At 37.5% G+C, this 19,281-nt stretch overlaps 4 protein-coding genes and 1 non-coding gene across 5 annotated transcripts; 2 read left to right on the top strand and 3 right to left on the bottom strand.

The window, feature by feature from the left end:
• Positions 1-437: 437 nt before the first annotated feature.
• On the bottom strand, positions 438-544 carry LOC147924279 (small nucleolar RNA R71). The gene has a single exon (XR_015587835.1). It is a non-coding gene; the product is annotated as a small nucleolar RNA R71 (small nucleolar RNA).
• Positions 545-10,102: 9,558 nt separating this feature from the next.
• LOC104757626 (beta-1,6-galactosyltransferase GALT31A-like) lies at positions 10,103-13,314 on the top strand. Its single transcript, XM_010480377.3, has 11 exons — positions 10,103-10,679; positions 11,135-11,240; positions 11,349-11,395; positions 11,505-11,719; positions 11,815-11,878; positions 11,982-12,054; positions 12,139-12,259; positions 12,345-12,432; positions 12,526-12,651; positions 12,735-12,844; positions 12,941-13,314. Exons 1-11 carry the CDS (start codon positions 10,558-10,560, stop codon positions 13,087-13,089), a joined length of 1,221 nt encoding a protein of 406 aa, XP_010478679.1. The 5' UTR covers positions 10,103-10,557; the 3' UTR covers positions 13,090-13,314.
• Positions 13,290-13,892, bottom strand: LOC104757627 (uncharacterized). The gene has a single exon (XM_010480379.3). The coding sequence runs from the start codon at positions 13,761-13,763 to the stop codon at positions 13,509-13,511; it is 255 nt and encodes an 84-aa protein (XP_010478681.1). The 5' UTR covers positions 13,764-13,892; the 3' UTR covers positions 13,290-13,508.
• A 1,308-nt stretch (positions 13,893-15,200) lies between these two features.
• On the bottom strand, positions 15,201-15,728 carry LOC109130037 (uncharacterized). The gene has a single exon (XM_019239227.2). The coding sequence runs from the start codon at positions 15,611-15,613 to the stop codon at positions 15,374-15,376; it is 240 nt and encodes a 79-aa protein (XP_019094772.1). The 5' UTR covers positions 15,614-15,728; the 3' UTR covers positions 15,201-15,373.
• Positions 15,729-16,358: 630 nt separating this feature from the next.
• On the top strand, positions 16,359-19,163 carry LOC104757628 (multiple organellar RNA editing factor 5, chloroplastic/mitochondrial). Its single transcript, XM_019238677.2, has 4 exons — positions 16,359-17,718; positions 17,824-17,921; positions 18,035-18,100; positions 18,773-19,163. Exons 1-4 carry the CDS (start codon positions 17,339-17,341, stop codon positions 18,916-18,918), a joined length of 690 nt encoding a protein of 229 aa, XP_019094222.2. The 5' UTR covers positions 16,359-17,338; the 3' UTR covers positions 18,919-19,163.
• The last annotated feature ends 118 nt before the right edge of the window (positions 19,164-19,281 follow it).

Genomic DNA, 19,281 nt, shown 5'->3' with positions numbered 1-19,281 from the left:
AGCAAAGGAGAGTTGTTCAGGACCAACAAGAGGTTATAGTAGCAATGGATCATCAGGATCAGGTTCAGAGACCAAGGAACATTGGTGCTGGAGATGCACCCAACACTCACAACCAAAGGGCTGGAATTGTGCCTCCAACTGTTGCCAACAACAACTTTGAGATCAAGAGTGGCTTAATCTCCATGATTCAAGCCAACAAATTTCATGTATTGCCAATGGAGGATCCACTAGATCACCTTGATGAGTTTGATAGAATATGCAGCCTTACAAGGATCAATGGTGTAAGTGAGGATGGTTTTAAGCTGAGGTTGTTCCCTTTCTCACTTGGGGACAAGGCTCATTTATGGGAAAAGACTCTCCCCACTGGTGCAATCACTACTTGGGATGCATGCAAGAAGGCTTTCTTGGCCAAGTTCTTCTCCAATGCTAGGACAGCAAGGCTGAGGAATGACATCTCTGGATTTGCTCAAAGGAATAATGAGACCTTTTGTGAGGCATGGGAGAGATTCAAAGGATATCAGACTCAATGTCCTCATCATGGTTTCAGCAATGAGTCACTCTTGAGTACCTTGTATAGAGGAGTGCTTCCAAAGATAAGGATGTTGCTTGACACAGCTTCTAATGGCAACTTCCTCAACAAGAATGTGGAAGAAGGCTGGGAATTAGTTGAGAATCTTGCTCAATCAGATGGCAACTATAATGAGGACTATGATAGGACCATAAGGAGCTCCTCCACTGATCAAGAGGACAAGTATAAGAAAGACTTGAAGATGGTCAATGAGAAGCTTGACAAGATCCTTCTTAGCCAGTCCAAGTCTATTCATTTTATTGGTGAAGAAGAAGCACAAGTTCAAGAGGGGGAGACTGAGTTTGCTGAGTTGTGCTACATGCAGAATCAAGGAGGATTCAAAGGCTACAACCAAGGAGGTTTCAAGAACAACAACCTATCTTATAGGAGTACCAATGTGGCTAATCCTCAAGACCAAGTCTATCCACCTCAACAGCCTCAACAGCAACAAACCTACATTCCCAAGCAACAACACCAAGTGTTCCAGCCTCAGTTGTGTCCCCCACCAGGGTTTCAGACTAACCAAGGCCAAGAACAAGACTTAAGAGCTATGATGCAACAATTGTTGATTGGGCAAACACAAGAAAAGATTGAGGAAGTCAAGCAGTTTGCTGAGTTGAACCAAAGGTTAACATCACAGTACAATGATCTGAATATGAAGTTTGAGTGTCTTAATTCAAGAGTGAAGTATATGGAGGGTAACATAGCATCTACTTCAGCTCCAAAACCCAACCAACTCCCTGGAAAAGCTGTTCAAAATCCAAGGGAGTTTTCAGCCAAAGCCATTCAATTTCAAGAGGAAGAAGTCACTAAGGACAGTGAAGTCCAAGTTTGGGGGAATTCATTAGTTACTGAAGCCCCATGTGACATCTGTGCAAAGCAACAGGAACTCGCAGGAGAACTCGACCAGGAGCTCGAGCAGTCACTCGACCGAGTGCATGCTCGAGTGGCCGATCGAGCTGGGGACTCCGAAGCTGTCAAGCCTGCTAAGTACATTCCTCCTGCTTACAAGCCTCCACTGCTATTCCCTGGGCGTTTCAAAGCACAGAGGATCAAGGAGTTAAGGGAAATCATTGAGAAAAAGGAGATGTTGGCTAAGCAACATGAGGAAGAAAGGGTTTTGAGGGAAGAAGCTTTGGTTGAGAAAAGGGAAGAAGTGATGGCTATTCAAGAGATCATCATTGCCTACCAAGAAGAGGAGAGAGGACCTGCTTTGGAACAGTATAAACCATACCCTCTCTATAGAGATTTTTTGCTTGATTTATCAGTAAAGAAAGCTCAAGCTCAAGATGAGAAGGATCTTGAGAACCTTGGAGGAGTGATCATTCCACTTAAGCTTAAGGACCCAGGGCCATTCTACTTGCCTTGCACAATCAGTTACCTCTACTACAATCAATGCCTTTGTGATTTGAGAGCTTCAACAAGTGTGATGCCATACTCCTTAGCTCAAAAGCTTGGGAGAACTGATTTCAAATCCACTAAACTCCATGTGTGCCTAGCTGATGGGACAAATAGAGAGGTAGTTGGAAGGTTGGAGAATGTCCCACTCAAGATAGGGAAGGCAAGGGTTCACACTGATTTTGTGGTCATAGAGATGGACAAGGAGCCTGAAGATCCAATCTTGTTAGGGAGGCCATTTTTAGCCACTGTTGGAGCAATAATAGATGTTAGGGAAGGTCTTGTGACCTTGAACATTGCTGAGGATACAGTCATGAAGTTCAACATCTATAACCCAACCAACCTGCCTACCATTGATGATCAACCCTTCACTATCAAGGAGAAAGTTGATCATGAGGTTTTCAAGGATGAAGGAGATCCTAAGGCTGAGCTCCCACTTCAAGAGGATTCTGTTGAGGAGCTTAAGAGGTCAGTTCAAGAGCTGTCTAGTATGGTTGAGGATCTCAAAGTTAAACTGAACAAGAGGTCTTTGAGGAAAGCAAGACCTAGGCTCAAATTTAAGAAGAAATATGGTTTGAGTGCTAAGGGTGAGGTGATCAAGGATCAACTTCACAGTGACCAAGAGGTTCCAGGGAGGATTTCATCACCTCCTTGGTATCTAAACCAAAGTTAAGAAGGAAACCAAAGTCAAGCTTAGTGACTTTAAATAAGCTCACTAGGGAGGAAGTCCCTAAGGTATCCCTTGTAAATATGGTTTAAATTCTTAGTAGTTTTGATGTGTTTTCTTTTATGTTTTTGTTGGACAGGCTTTTAGTAAGAATGTAGTTGGTTAAGGAGAGTTGTGGACTTGGAGAAGAAGACTCGCAGGCCCACTCGACCAGTCCACGAGAGGTACTCGGCCGAGCTGGGTATGAATTAAAGCCCATTTCATCTTCAAACCGTTAGGACGATCGAGTGGAGGGAAGAACAAGGAGAAAAATTTTGAAATTTCAAAATTGGTCAAGGAGCTCGACCACGTGCTGGTCGAGTGTGGGGTCGAGCTACAGCCAAAAGCAAGTCAAAGATTCCCAATTCAAATTTGAATGGTATGGACGCTCCACCCTTGTCTCCTTGTCCCCTTGGCTTCTTTATATAGCCCTTGCACGATCTTGAACCTCTCACATTCTCTCATTTGCTCAAAAGACTTAAATTCAAGCTTTGAAATCTCTCTCAAAGTTCATCTCTTGCTCAAGCTTTGTTCTTTCAAGTTTTTGGGTCACTAACCTATTAACTTTGAGCTTTGAGTTTATTCTCTTCAGTTTCTTTTGAAAATGTCTTCCAAGATCACCAAGAAGTCTCACCGAACCGCTGCAAGCTCCATGGAACGTCGTGATGCTGACCTTGAATCAAGAGGTGAAGCTGGGAGAGTCACTCGACGGACCACTCGATCGACCACTCGACCGAGTGCCGGGTCGAGCAGTCGGTCGAGCCAGATGCCGTATCCAAGGAGAGACTCTGTTGAGGAAGATCCTGAAAGGACTGAGAGTGAGGAGGAAAGAGAGCCTACTCTCAATGAGTTTATGAGGAGACACAAGGCCAAAGGGAAGAGGCCAGCTGTTGAAGTTGAGCAAGAAGAGATTGAAAGTGAAAGTGAGGAGGAGAGTGAAGAAGAAGAATTGATGGATGATGGAGAAGTTGAGTCTTGTGGGCTGTCAAAGAGGCAGATTTATGATGCTTTCATGAGGATGGAGTTCTTGGGAACTAGGTATCCTCACAAGGAGACCATGGAGAAGCTTGCCATTGATGAGGATGTGGAATACCTCTTTGAGAAGAGCAATCTCACCAAGTTCATGGGGCTGTGCATGGAAGGCTACAAGGAGGAAAGCTGTGAGTTCCTAGCTATTGTCAAGCTGCACACATATGCAAGGAAGACTGCTGAACATGGAGCTGGTCACATCTCTTTCACTATCAAAGGGAAGAAGCATGAGCTTTCAATAAAAGAGGTAGCAAATGTGTTTGGTTTTGAGGTTGGGAGCAATAGGAGTTTGATGGTTCCAAGAGATGAGTTGTATGTTGTGTGGGAAACCATTGGAGATGACAAATACTACTCATCCTCCAACTCCAAGAGCTCTAGGATAAGAAGCCCAGTCCTAAGGTACTTCCACAAAGCCCTTGCAAATACATTCTTTGCAAGGAAGGAAACTGGGAACATCAATGAGGGAGAGCTAAAGATGATTGACTTGGCTCTTAATGGAGTGATCTTTCAAGCAAGGAATGGTACCATCATCCTTGGGAGCACAGTGGAGACTGACCTAGGAATGGTGCTCATTGACCACATGACCCAATTGAGAAGTTGGGTAGGAAAGTTGGAGACCAAAGGGTCAAGAGGAGCACTTACCATTGGAGGCATCATCACTCCAATCCTACAAGCTGCTAGAGTTCAACTTAGAGGAGAAAGTGTCTCACCAAGATGGATTGACTCAAGCTACCTCACTTCTACACTCATCCTAGCCAAGGAGAAGCATCAAGGGAACCACATATTCAACTTTGAGCTTCCAACACTTGGGAAAAAGCAATTCATATTGCCTAACCAAGAGCTCACCACCATTCAAGAAGGAGCCAACATTGATTTTTGGCCAGCTGAGGAGTATTGGTTTGATGGAGTGATTCAACATAGAGTTGAGGAAGCTAGGAATGCACAAGTAGCTGATGGAGAGGAGCAGTTCTACTTTGAAGATTATGAGCCCAACCCAAGAGATAGTAGAGGAGTGAGGGAGAATGCCAAGAGGTTAACTCTTTTGCAAAAATGGGGTAAGTGGCATAGAAAGAGATTTGATAAGCTGAAGAAGAAGGTGACCAGCATGGCTAAGTCTATCAAAGGCTTGAAGAAGGAGATTGCTGAGCTGAAGAGTGGAAACTCATCTCCTAGCCAACATTCAAGCCCTTTGAGGATAAGTAGCTCAACTAGAACACTTTCAAGGGTTGCGAATCCTGTGGAACCAGCTAGGGCTTCAATGTATGAGCCAAATCTGAGGAAGAGGAGCTCAAGTACCCGCGAACATCAATTTTCGAGGCACTCGACCGGGTCACTCGAGCACCCACTCGACCGAACACCTCCGATGCACTCGGCCGAGCACCTTCCCAGATCACCCTATGGCCTCCCACCTCCAGCTGCTTATCCAGGTTATCCATTATACCCTCCCATCCCACCTCAATACTACATGGATCCAGCTCTCTACCAGCAGTTCTGCCAGCAGCAAGCCCATCATTTGGACACTCGCAGGAGAACTCGACCCCCCCCCCACTCAGACACGTACTCGACCGAGTCAAGGTCGATTGGCATCATCGAGCTGCCCCAAAGTCCTTCTCCAAGCCACCAGCCTGACTCCAACTACTCCTATGACAGCATGCAGATGGATGTGGACAACTTCTTCCACAATCCCTAAGGTACCACTATCACCTTACCATTGTTTATACCATTGCATTTCATATTGTGTTTTGTGTTGTGTTTAAATCTTGAATCCTCACACAACTTTTTCACACAAGGGACTGTGTGATTTAAGTTTGGGGGAGGGTTTGAGATAGCATTTGATGTTGTGTTTTGTGTTCTTATTTCAAATTTTTAGCATAATCATGTTAATACTTACATTGCATCTAAGGCATAGAAAAACCATAAAAATTTGAAAAATTTTAAAAAAATCTTCATAAAAAAAAGAGTGTTCATGTAGTTTGCATTGCATATTAGGATCTTGTTTAGCATGTTTCATGTAGAATTGTATAATATTTGCATTAGGGATCTATGCTGAGTATTTCCTTGTTAGCTAGCCTATTCACTAGACTAGGATCAATGCCCAAGTTATTAGTACTTTGATGCTAGTTGAGTAGTAGGAAGCATAAGATTGAACCAAGCTTGAATTCTTGCATTGCATTTGGTCTAAATTGAAGCATGTTGTGATTTGAAACCATTTCCTATTTTATAAGAACCTAATATTGACTTTTAATTATCAATAAGTGCATTGCTTTAAACTCATGGATACCATATACATATTTGGATCATCTTTCTCCTTTTTACCACTCTTGTTGATCCAAGTAGCTGATTAAATCATTAAGATCAGTTCCCCTACCCCTAAACCAAACCTTCTTTCAAGCCTTGTTGATTCTTGAGTGTGTGAGGCCTATTTTTGGGATTGAGCTTGGTAGAAAGTGTTAGGTTTGAACTGACAAGAGTAAGACCTTGTGTAGTTCTAGTTTGCATTTTTCAAACTAGATAGGACTAGGTGGTTCACTTGTTGGGTTTGGGACTTGGCTGTTTTGAAAAGAAAAGAAAGAAAAGAGAAGGAAAAAGGGTAGAGTCTTTAAGAGGAGATTGTGTTTAAGCAAAGTCTAGTGAAAGGATGGGAAGTAAAGTGTTGATTAAGATGGTTCTAGTTAAGAAAAAGAAACGAAAGAAAAGAAAAGTTTAGCAAAATGCTTTTATGTCTTAAGAATAAGAAGAAAAGAGAACTATAGCAATAAGAAAGAATCCCCCATTCCACTAGAAAGATCAAATAAGAAACATCTCCTAAGACTTGAAAACCAAAAGAGAAAAGGGTTAAAGAGAAAAGAAGAAGCAAAGGGTAGCACTAGGATCATTTGGGTTTAGATTGCTAGGATAAACACTTTGGGTACCTTTGGGTAGACAAGGTTTTATTCTTGTATGAGTTTAGGTGTTCTTACCTTTAGCATTCTTCTAAAGCTCAATCCATTTTCATGAGAGAACCTTGATATTGATAAGCCCCACTCTAAACAGAGACCATCATTGTCTCAAAACCCTTTATTGCCAAGCCAAATGAGTTTAAGCATTGCATAGAGTTGATTCATGTTCTTGTTTAATGAATGTTAAAGGAAATGGTTGATTTGAATGCATGTGGATAACTAAGGCTCAAATCAATAAAGGTTGTGATATGCTTGTCTAAAGTCTTTAAATTCCAGCTCATTCAACTTGCATCATAGTATTAGTAACTTGGACATTGATTCTAGATGGTCTATTTGCAAGCTTAAGGAGCTGAGATCCCACTTTCAAACCTCACTTACCTTCTTATGTCTTTGATTATTTGCTTGAGGGCAAGCAAAGACTAAGTTTGGGGGTGTTGATGTTCATATATTTTACCTTGTTTTCCCTTAGTTTATTCACATCTTTTGCATCTTTTTCTATCCATTTAGGCCATTATTGTGTAGCTTTAGATCCAATCATGCATTAGAGTTTAGTTGCATTGCATTTGCATCTTTTCATGCATAAACAGGTGATTTTGGAGCTCAAGGAGCATGGAAGCAATGGAGAAGAGATGTGAAGCAATCTTGAGGAGGAAAGAAGGGAGTTAAGGCTGAAACAACAAGGTCCGGAGTCCAACTCGACCGCACACTCGACCAGACACTCGACCGTGTGCTGAGGAGTACTCGACCGAGTGGAGATTGCACGTGAGAAGCCAGCTCGACCCCTAGCTCGACCGAGCATAGGTCGAGTTGACCGAGCCGTTGACTGCTTTGACTTTTTCTATTTTTAGGGCTTCCACTTCCCCACTATATAAGACCTTGTACCTGCAGCCACCAAAGGGTCCAGCTTTTTAGATATTTCCAGAAACCTAGTTTTTACCTTTTTTAGCATTATTCCTTTTGCATTTTATTAGATTTTGTACTTGTTTAAGAAAACTCTTAGATTCTTCAATATTGTTGGTTCAATAACTTTCTTAATATTGAGAATTTGAGTTTCATCCTTTGATTAATATTGAAGATCTCAGTTTTATCTTTCTAATAATGCAAGTTTCAATATTTTCTGGGTTTTTGATTTGTTTCATCATGTCTTGTTGTGAGTAGTCTTCTTAGGATCTTGAGGATGGGTTAGGAAGGATTGATCTTGTGGTTTATGTGATTTGGTCAAGCTTGATTGTTGTAGATCTCTTCTAGGCTAGATGTTCTTAAGGCTGATCTTGAACTGAGAGGTTAGGATCTGATTTCAAGCTCCTTAGCATCACACCAATGTTTAAGAAGCATAGATAAGGCTAGATCTAGAGCTTACCATTAGGCTTGCTAAGAGATTAGAGGTCTTGTTTGGTTTGAGATGTATTGCTTAATGCCTGCTTGTGTAGATTCTTTACTGTGTGAGAACAAGTCTAGAATTGCATAGGTTTGATTGTTTCTTGACCATGAGAGTGGGAGAAACTTGTCTTAGATTTATATGTCTAGAGGTTAGCTCAAAGTTTGCTTGAGATTTGTTGACCAAGTTAGATAACCACAATGATTAGTTCTTCCCATGAATCCATCCTCAGGAACCTTCTTTGTTTATTGATTTTAAAGTCTTAGTCTTGTAGCTTGCTTGTTGTTTGATTGGTTTTAGTATTGCTCTGTTTTTGTTGTGTTGCTCTGTTTTCCGGATTCAACCAGCTCGACCACCCACTCGACCTACACTCGGTCGAGTGCTTGCTCGAGTTCATCCCCAGAACTTGTGTTTATGATTTGTGATTGTCTTGTTTCATTCATGTTTCATTCCAGTTGCATACATTTAGCTTTCAGTTCATTAATTGTCTTGCATTAGTTCATTAGTAGTAGTTTCTATTTCTGTTCTTGCTTTATTACAGTTTCAATCATTCAGTTTAATTTGCATTTAGTTCTTGGTTCTTGTAGTTTACTTTTTTGCATCTTTACATTTCCATCTTAGGATTGTTAGTGACAAACAATCATTACATTTGTCTTAACTTAGATTCATATGCACATCTTATCTGTTCACAAACACTCATTTAGGATTGATACCTCTTGTACTGCAATAGCATAAGGGGAATTGAAACACCCATCCATCATTCCATTCATATATCATCATTGCATACATCCACCATCATTCACCACCATAATAAATACTTGTTTCATGTGGAGAGTTTAAAAGCCACTTATACCCAATTTGTCCCAAACCAGGCTAAAACCAAGAAAACATTGCTTAGAAGCTGTAAACAGCTATGTTAGTGTTTATGGGGTTAAAATGTGTCTTAAGCCAATGCAACTAACTAATTATAAGACTTTGAGATAGATGTGGAGAGTTTAAAAGCCACTTATACCCATTTTGTCCCAAAACAGGCTAACACCAAGAAAACATTGCTTAGAAGCTGTAAAACGTTATGTTAGTGTTTATGGGGTTAAAATGTGTCTTAATCCAATGCAACTAACTAATTATAAGACTTTGAGATAGTTGTGGAGAGTTTAAAAGCCACTGAGTTAGTATAATCTCTTTTTAAAATACACTGAGTTAGTATAATCTCTTTTTACGGTTTAATTTATTTTTCTCTGTTGTACAACTTTAAAAAAAAAAAATCAGAGTTCTATTATGGTTTTGTTTTTTGTAGACATTTTATTAAATATTTAATTTACTTTTTTGTTATTTAATTTACATTCATAAGTGGCATAATAACATAAGTTGCAGAATAAAAAATTGTAGGATGAAATTACTTTAAAAAATATTTTGATTGGAGACATTTTACATAGTAATGAAATAAAATATCATATTACCAATATATTTAATTTTAGTAAACAAACTAATATTGCATAATCGAGTTAAAAAAAACGTAGTTCATATTGTATAAAACTGAGAAATGTTAAAAGAATACTTATAGAATACTTATAATAAAACTAAATAGAGAAGTGCATGAAATGGGAAATGTAATATACATTTATATAATTTACTCCAAGTTTCTATCATATACATATATAAGAAAAAATTACAAAAATATAAATAAGGTAATTTCGTGAAGATAAGTTATAGTCTTTCATAAAAAAAAAAAAGAGAGAAAGAAAAGATAAGTTATACTTCCTCTGATTTATAATAAGTGTCATTTTGACATTTTGCACATATATTAAAATATCTTTTATAACCTTAAAATTGACATTAACTCTTGATATTCTTCAATGAATATGAAGTTAAAGTTGGAAATTTGTGCTTAATTTTACATTAAAATATAAAATGACATTTATTTTGAAACAAAAAAAATCAGGCTAGAATGACACTTTTAAAACAGAGGGAGTAGTATAACCGCTGAAGAGTATCTAAAAATCAGAAAGAAAACAAATGTGTGCAGAATAAAGGGGCAAATTTGGAAGTTAGCATATTGTCTTGGGACGGACAGAACATAACACAACAACAGTGAAGCTGAGAGATTCACGCGACTCATTTAAGCCACCAATAATGAGTTTTTTTTTTTTCCTTTTCCTTTTCTGATTGAGCAACCAAAAAAGCACACATTTGAATTTTTAACAAAAACACAAATCATTTTACACTAATTTTCTGGTTTTATGTTTTTTTTTTAAAATAAAAAGTTTAGTAGTCCACTGCAAAATTAAAAGAGAGTGGTGAAAAAATATTAAAAAGAAAAAGGAGGAATCAATTACAGACATTATTGAGTGTTTTTTTTTCCTTTTTTGCTCATCCGAGAAGACGATGATGTCGTTTTGATGAGTTCACTGTTCACATGTTGTTTTCGCTAGACAACCTTAAAAAGAAAGAAAACAAGCTTTCCTCTTCTTCTCCTTCTTCTTTTTCTTCTCACTAAGAGTTTTTTTTTCTTTTATAGAAATAAAGAAGAAGAATAAAAATGGGAATGGGAAGGTATCAGAAATCTACAACTTCTTCTTCTTCTTCTTCTGGTGTTTCAGCGAGATGGGTTTTTGTTCTCTGCGTTTCCAGCTTCGTTCTTGGTGTTCTTGTCGTTAACAGGTTCTTTCATTCTCTCTCTCTCTCTCTCTCTCTCTCTCTCTCTCTGTCCCTCTCTCTGATTTTTCAATGCTAATGCTGCGGATTCTTGGTCTTGTTTGTATGGGTAACTAATGCTAATGCTTCAAAAGGGGTTTTTTATGTAGATGTAGCTTCAAAAGTCTGCAACTTTGTCACTTTCTACTGTATCTCCTGTCTTCACATTGGTGAATCTGGAACATTCTGATGCTGAATTATGTTTACTCTAGTGAATAGATTATGTTTTTGTTTCTTTTTTCTTTGTTGTGGTTCTGTCTTTTGTGCAAGTAGCTTTATGTCAAGTTAGGCAATTGTTATTTAGCTAGTGATTCAACTGGTTCTATATATCAAACTTGTAATCCCATTTTGGTTGATTATAATAACAATTTAATGTCCTAGCTTCCTCTGATCTTACTTACATATCTGTTTCTTTCTTTTAGGCTTTTGGCGACATCTGAGATAGTAGTAGATGGCATTGAGAGAGCTTCGCCTGTGCAAAATGATCAAGCCAGGTCACTTCATCCTCTTATTGATTGTGAGAGCAAGGCAAGTAGATGATGACATATTGTGTGTGTTTACATCACCTGATGATCTGTTCCAGTTTACTGCAAAATTAAATCTTGACTTGGGCATTGTTCTTCTTCTTTTTACCAGGAAGGTGACATTCTATCTCGAGTATCACATACTCATGATGTTATCAAGTAAAGTGCCTTTTTCTTTTGTCTCACTGAAACATGATGTTATGATATTATATTAGAGATTAGGCTTTGTATTACATTTTTAAATAGATTCTGCTATTTCATGTACCAGGACATTAGACAAGACAATTTCTTCACTTGAGGTAGAGCTAGCTACAGCTCGAGCAGCAAGATCTGGTGGTGGAGATGGATCCCCAGCTGTTGCAAAATCAGAGGCAGACAAATCGAACAAGATTCGGCCTCGGATGTTCTTTGTGGTGGGAATCATGACTGCTTTCAGTAGCAGAAAACGAAGAGACTCGATAAGAGGAACCTGGCTTCCTAAAGGTTCAACTAGAACGAACCAGCTCTTCTAAAGCTCCCATATATAGCAAGCAGATGATGTGACAAAAAGATTGATTGTTGCTTCACTTACTTTGCAGGGGAGGAATTGAAAAGATTAGAGACAGAGAAGGGAATCATTATGCGATTTGTCATAGGTCACAGGTAGAGTTTTCTTAATTTGGTTTCCAAAGCATTTACTAAATAGTAAATATAATATTGGCTGTTATATTTTGATATGGACAACGTAACTATTCTCTAAATTTAGTTCTTCTCCTGGAGGAGTCTTGGACCATACCATTGAAGCTGAAGAAGAACAACATAAGGACTTCTTTCGCCTGGTAGCTTTGATTTGTAGCGCTAGCTCTGTCAAGTCCTTTTTCCGTTAGTTAATAATATCTAATTAATAGTGAAATATCTTGCAGAACCACATAGAAGGTTATCATGAATTATCAACTAAAACCCAAATGTACTTCTCATCTGCTGTTGCAAAATGGGATGCAGACTTCTACGTCAAAGTGGATGATGATGTTCACGTAAATCTCGGTTAGTTACATTACATTACATAAAATGCATATTAAAATACTTACTGTTCCAAGAAAAAAGCTTAACTAAAGTTATAATTATTCAGGAATGCTTGGTTCTACATTGGCTCACCATAGATGGAAACCGCGAGTGTACATTGGTTGCATGAAGTCTGGACCTGTCCTTGCTCAAAAGTAAGCAGTCACAAGCTCTCATGTTTCTACACAGATCAGGAGTTGACTCTTTTTCTTTCTTTCTTCGGATGATATATATTTATTGTGCTGCAGAGGGGTCAAATACCATGAGCCAGAAAATTGGAAGTTTGGTGAAGAAGGAAACAAGTACTTCAGACACGCAACTGGACAAATCTATGCCATCTCCAAAGATTTAGCAACTTATATCTCAGTGAACCGGTGAGCTCTCTCTCTCTCTCAGCTCACAGACTCTTCTTTACAATCATCCTCGAATCCCAAATTGACTCACGGTCTGTTTTCAGGCGACTACTTCACAAGTATGCAAATGAAGATGTCTCTTTAGGTTCTTGGTTCATTGGTCTCGATGTTGAACATATCGATGATAGAAGCCTCTGCTGCGGAACACCCTTGGGTAAAAAGATAAAAATCTGGCTAGCTAGTAACAAGCAAATGAATCAAGAGTTAGTAAAAAAAAAAAAGGGTTTATTAATGACTACTGTGTGTGCAGATTGTGAATGGAAGGGTCAAGCAGGAAACCCTTGCGCAGCATCCTTCGACTGGAGCTGTAGCGGAATCTGCAAATCTGTTGATAGAATGCTTCAAGTACACCAACGTTGTGGAGAAGGCGATGGAGCTATTTGGCACACAAGTTTCTAAATTTTTCTTCAATGTATAGTTTCAGCCTCTTCTTCTTATGGATCAATTCGGTATATATAGAGGTTCTCTGATTATGATTGATGTTCATGTTCAAACATCACATGCATCATCTAAGCCTCAATTTTTGCCTCCTAAACCCTAAAAAGTTCTTGCAAAAGTTTGATCCTTTTGGAGGATTTCGATTCTTGAAGAACAGGGAAAAATAAACTCATTCTTTTCTTTTAATATATATTAACAAATTCATGAATTAATAGAACGAAACCAGAGAAACTTGAAATCAAACCAATGAATCAATCACTATGAAGGATGATTCTAATCAAGAAATTGAATAATTCCAAAATTGTTATTTACATATGAGAATTATCGAAACAAAACCAAAGCAAAAAAGAAAAGAAATCGTAAAATCTTGATTTTTGTGATCAAGAACGAACTATGGTCTCGAAGCAATGAAGGCCATCGAGCTCAACAGCAAACCTCGGTGTCTTGGTCGCCAAATCCATGTTCTTGGAAGCTTTTTCATCTTTCTTGACTGCCAAAGACGCGTTTTGACCGCCGCCACGGCCGCAAGAAGAAGCAGCGTTGCGTTCAGAGCGGTGGACACAAGGATCAGCGGTGACTTTCTTCCCCATAATCTCAACACACATGGCGTCAAAGGCACTAAACATCGAATTCATTATCACAACGAGTTGTTAAAAAACAGGAAAAGATCTTTGAATGGGTTTATGTGAAAGGAACAAAAACAATATAAAGTGTTTATATAGAAAGTCTTTTTTTTTTTAATAAAGACGCGACGAAACAAGACCGTGTTGTGTTGGATAAGGAAAGAGAAGAATCCTAGTTGGATCCTAGTTAGTTCAAAGTTAGAAATTTTCCACTTTTTTTTTTTCGGCGAGTTTGACCTAATTTTCTCAATTGGTTTAGCGTGAGATGTGGCCACTTGACAAAGACGACCTTACATGTTTTTAGATTGGACTTAATTTATAATCCAATTAATTAATGGTAAATTGGTAACCTTTTATTCTTTTAATAGAAGAGGAATGTAATTACTAATTAGTTTATATGTGTGTGTGTTTTTTATTTTGTTTTAAGATTCTCTCAAGGTCAACTTTAAAAAAATTTTACCTTGAGAGAATAAATATGTATAGAGAATAAATATTTATTAACACCTTACTTAAAAAAAAAACTTTAATTTGTATATGCACCAAACAAAAAAAATATACTAACCTACCATATATCTCTATATTGTTATAAAAAAATAATATATGTATAAATATTTATATACTATTCAATAACAAAAATTAAATTAAAAAATTAACAAATTTTATTTGGAGCCTTAAGAAGTACAGAGTAAGGTCATTAAAGAAAGAAAGAAATGATAAATCAGATGAATGGATTAGTAAAGTCTTAAATCATAAATCTACCATGGACTCAGGAAATGGGCAAATCACAAGCCAAAAAGATTATCTAAAAAGATAAAATGATCATTTTAATTAGGACAAACAAATTTGATGATGAATGTATGGTGATTATGATGAAAGCTATTGTACACAGAGAAAAGAGATAATAACTATTGTTATTTTGGTTGATTAATTTCATTGTCTAGCTAAAAAAAGAGGGACACAAATAACACCATATAATCTGACCTAGCGGTTTAGCAAATTTACCAACAGGCTTACATAAATAAGCATAATAGATAATATAATCTTGTAACCCTTGATGCAAGTTCTCTCTACTTTGCTAGCTTTGATTCTGGGATTGATAAATAAAATAAAATATAGATGTAACATCTTGTGTGTAACCATGGAACTAAGTTCATCAAGTAACTAGTAAGGTACCCTACCTAATCTTATCTCTCTTTTGTTTTGGTTTTAACTTTTAATTCTATTCAGGGGTTCTTAAATTGTTTTAGTTTGCATTCGATTTTCATAATACAGAAGTGATCTGATTTGATGTATTTCCAAGAATCCGAAGTTTGAATAATCCAAAAAAAGAAAGAACCAAAACTTGAATTTTGTTATTTCTGGTTCGAGTTTAATCAAACCGAATTCGCACCCCTTCATCATCTAGCCGGAACCGGAGAAATATGAAGACAAATCGAAGAATCAAGAAAGTATGTAACCGGATCAAATCGATGAATATTTCAAAAACGTATTGACACTTTGACAGCAACATGTTATAATGAATTAATAGAATAAAATTAAATTAAAGAAAAAAAAAAACAAGAAAAATCAGAACAAAGTTTCTGATCTTGAAGCCAAGCTAGCGCACCAAGAAACAAATCAAATCAAGAACGGACTATTGTTTCGAAGCAGTGAAGACCATCGAACTCCACAGCGTACCTAGGAGTCTTCTTCACCAAACCAATGTTTTTGCTACTTGCGTTGTCCTCCTTTTGCTTTTGCGTTTGCGTTTGTGGTGCGGCGGCGGTGGCCGTAGTAGTAGTAGCATTAAACGAAGAACCCATGAGGTTCTTACCCATGAGCTCTGCGAAAAGAGCGTCGAAGGCACTGAACATCGAATTCATGATCAGAACTATAACAATAAGAGAAGAGACTTTTTTTTGAAATTTGTAGAGATAGTTTAGAATAGATCTTGCTCTTGGTGGTGAGTTTGTTTTAAGTTTACAATGACGAGAAGAAAGAGTTCTGTTTATAATATATATTACAAACGAGACCGTGTTGAACAGAAAAGGAATGCGTGAGGAATTTGACTTTGTGTGTGACTTTTTCTAATTTTCCAAGTTGCTACGTTAGGGATAACGCTTTCGATTTCACGCGCTTTATTTTTTTTTTATTTTTTTATGGGTTTTTTATGTTTTTTTTTTTTTCTTCGTGAAAATCATGACAAGTTGCAAAAACTTACTTATGAGGTAGAACATGTGACATCCGACAAAAAAAAAAGGAACATGTGACATGATTGTATAAGAGTTTACTTTTCTTGTTTTTCCTGAATTTAACGGTGACGTAGAAATGCTACAAATTACTTCACCGGAAGATGAGTAGGTTCTAGTCTTCTTTCTAGAAGAGAATCAAATATCAAATTTTAACAAAGTTATGCACAATTCGTTTCTTTACGTGTAAGTTGTAACCTATCATCTAGTTTGAAACTTCCAAAAGAAGTAGAGATGATTTTTTTTTTTTTTGCATTTAATAAAAAAAAATATTGGAGCGTGGATGTCACGCGCTATATATGGTGAAGCTGCGAGCAGCCTGATCTTGGGGGTCCAAGTTGGGGTTGAATTGAATCGTAGATAGACAATGGAATTGGATGGTCGGATTGGAATTCAATCTTATATTGTTTGTGTTCTGTTTTTGTTCTTCCAAATAGGTTCTTTCACATGGCTTTTCCAAAATCTTTGTATTGAATTGAATCTTATATTGTTGTGTTCTTCTCGTCTTCTTGTATTTTGGGTGACACGTGTCCTTTTCCTTTTGATAATTGGTTTTGACCGAGAGAGTTCAGACCGGCTAGTGTGAGATTCGAGTCCAACAGACTCAGACTCAGACTCGGATCTGTAATGGATTTTAATCATGTCTTTACCGGTTGATCCCACAACCATATTCAAAATTTTCTAAAATTTCTATATTTTTAAACCTAAAAAGATATTGGGTAAGTTTTCTTATCTAATCATCTATCTTCAAATTGTAATGCTTGATTTTTTTTTTTTTTTTTTTTTTGAATTCTCTATACTCTTCTTTCAATTTCTCAATTTCTAGTTTCTAATTGATTTGTTTCGTTACTTCAATTATTTTTCGGAATCTAACTTTTTTTTTCAAAATAAAAGAAAATAATATATCAATTTTTTAACTGGTGCTTTTTTTCTTTTTTCTTTTTTTTTTTTCTTTTTTATCTCATTGATATCTTCTACCAGGTATTCTTCCCGGATAAATGGATTAGTAAAATCTTAAATCATAAATCCACCGTGAACTTAAGAAATAGCAAATCATAAGCTAGAAAATGATGTAAAAAAAAAACATCTTAGGACAAACAGATTTGATGATGCATATCAGCATATGTATGGTGGTTATGGTAAAAGCAATTGTACATAGAAAACAAAAACAAAAAAAGAGATAAGAAGATGAAGATAAATGTTATTTTGGTTAATTTCATTGTGTGGTAAAAAGTTCGGCCCATTGGCCCATTAATGAAAGAACCATCTGATTTAACAATTCGGTGGCTTTCCGCTTAAACCCTATTCTAGTCCATTCATTTCTGAGACCCTTGACCACACACACTGAGAGCTTCTTCAATGGCGAAAACCCTAGCTCGCTCCACCGCGTCACGCATCGCCAAACGCTTCTTCACCACCTCCGGAGCCACCGCTCCTTCTCCTTCTTATCTCCTCTCCCGTCGTTCCACCGCAGCGATCTCCCATGCCGTCGGATTCGTCTCTTCCTTGAATCGTTTCACAACGGTTCGAACTCGCATGGACAGGTCCGGTGGATCGTACTCTCCGCTCAAATCCGGCTCCAATTTCAGCGATAGACCTCCCACTGAGATGGCGCCGTTGTTTCCTGGATGCGATTATGAGCATTGGCTGATTGTAATGGACAAACCTGGAGGCGAAAACGCCACGAAGCAGCAAATGATTGATTGCTATGTTCAAACCCTAGCTAAAATTCTCGGAAGGTTAGGGTTTCTTTTCTAATTTCTTTGAAATTTCATGATTAGTTATTATTTAGTGAAGAAGAAGGCATTTTTTAACTAGTTAACTTTGTTGTTGATGATGATCAGTGAGGAAGAAGCTAAGAAGAAGATATACAATGTGTCGTGTGAAAGGTATTTTGGATTTGGCTGTGAGATCGATGAGGAGACATCGAACAAACTCGAAGGTAATGTTATTTGAAAACACACATTTTCATCTCTGGATCTTGTGTTTTGTGTTGAGGAGGACACGAGCGATGTAATGAATGGTTCTTGATTCTTGTGTGTGTGTGTGATTCAGGACTTCCTGGTGTTCTCTTCATTCTACCAGACTCTTATGTTGATCAAGAAAACAAAGATTACGGAGGTGAGTTAAATGAAATGTTAACTCTGTTGTTACTTTGTTAGTGTTTGATTTAATACAAAACCATGTTTTGAATTCCAAGTTCTCTGTTTTGTTCTGTCCTGTTTCATAATCCATTAAGACTTTAGCTTAGAACTAGGAGATTTTCCAAATTTCTACTCTTTAGTTTAAGCATTGAAAATCTGATTTTGTCAAAAATTCCTGCACTCAACTAAGACATCAGATCTTTTTTTTGTACCACCTTTGTGTGTTATGAGCTGTTCTTATAGGGTAGCCAAAACAATTTGATTCCAGGTTCCAGCCTTAAGCTTCAGTCTGTTTGTTTGATAGAGTAGCTGTTTATGAAGCTTGAGGGTTGAATCTTTAAACTAGGCTCTCGCTTTAGATGTTAACATATAAAAAGCCACCTTTGTGTGTTCCATTCCATGAGCTGTTCTAATAGGGAAGCCAAAACATTTTGATTTCCAGCACAACGAGCTTAAGTCTGTTTGTTTGATAGAGTAAGTGTTTGTTTGATCGAAGAAGCTGTTTGTGAAGCTTGAGGGTTAAATCTTGAAACTACCGTCTCTGTTTGATTATATTCTATGTTGTTGTTGTTGTTGTTGTTGTTGTTGACAGAGGTTAACTTGTACTAAGCTCACTTTGTAATCCAAAATCTCCATGTATGTATTGCAGCTGAGCTGTTTGAAAATGGAGAAATAGTCCAACGTCCTCCAGAGAGACAGAGAAAGATCACAGAGCTAACGACCCAGAGAAGCTCTGATAAACCAAAGTACCACGACAGGACCAGATACGCCCGAAGGAGAGAGAACATGCGTTGAAGTCAGAATCAAGAGAACATGCGCGTTGAATCTGATATCGGACTGTAGAACTTGTTGTCCAATGTTGGTGTCTGCAAGCAAACAGAGCTTGTTTCTGTTTTCTAGCTTTCCTCATCTTTGTAGCTTTGAGTTTATTAGAATTTGGATTGGAACTTTCATTGGCATATACATTATATATAGTTTTTGCCTCATGAACGATGTCTCTGTTTCATGAAAATAATTAGTTAAGTAATCTTACCCATTAATTAATGTCCCAAATGATCTGGCTTAATTGAAACCGAAAGGGAAACATCTAAATTAAAGAGAAAAAAATGAAAAATGGTTAACCTAACTCCTTTGTAATTAGGGAACACCGGTTCTTTT

This window comes from Camelina sativa, chromosome 17 (genome assembly GCF_030686135.1).
Source record: "Camelina sativa cultivar CO46 ecotype springtype chromosome 17, ASM3068613v1".
In the NCBI taxonomy this organism is placed as follows: Eukaryota; Viridiplantae; Streptophyta; class Magnoliopsida; order Brassicales; family Brassicaceae; genus Camelina; species Camelina sativa.
This window is presented reverse-complemented; position numbering and strand designations above follow the sequence as displayed.

Excerpts from the sequence above, each read along its gene's own strand:
- LOC104757626 (XM_010480377.3), top strand. The coding sequence starts at position 10,558 with ATGGGAATGGGAAGGTATCAGAAATCTACAACTTCTTCTTCTTCTTCT. Across the intron at positions 11,879-11,981 it reads CGATTTGTCATAGGTCACAG|TTCTTCTCCTGGAGGAGTCT; the intron begins GTAGAGTTTTCT and ends CTCTAAATTTAG. Across the intron at positions 12,652-12,734 it reads ACTTATATCTCAGTGAACCG|GCGACTACTTCACAAGTATG; the intron begins GTGAGCTCTCTC and ends GTCTGTTTTCAG.
- LOC104757627 (XM_010480379.3), bottom strand. The coding sequence starts at position 13,763 with ATGAATTCGATGTTTAGTGCCTTTGACGCCATGTGTGTTGAGATTATG.
- LOC109130037 (XM_019239227.2), bottom strand. The coding sequence starts at position 15,613 with ATGAATTCGATGTTCAGTGCCTTCGACGCTCTTTTCGCAGAGCTCATG.
- LOC104757628 (XM_019238677.2), top strand. The coding sequence starts at position 17,339 with ATGGCGAAAACCCTAGCTCGCTCCACCGCGTCACGCATCGCCAAACGC. Across the intron at positions 17,922-18,034 it reads GACATCGAACAAACTCGAAG|GACTTCCTGGTGTTCTCTTC; the intron begins GTAATGTTATTT and ends TGTGTGATTCAG. Across the intron at positions 18,101-18,772 it reads AGAAAACAAAGATTACGGAG|CTGAGCTGTTTGAAAATGGA; the intron begins GTGAGTTAAATG and ends TATGTATTGCAG.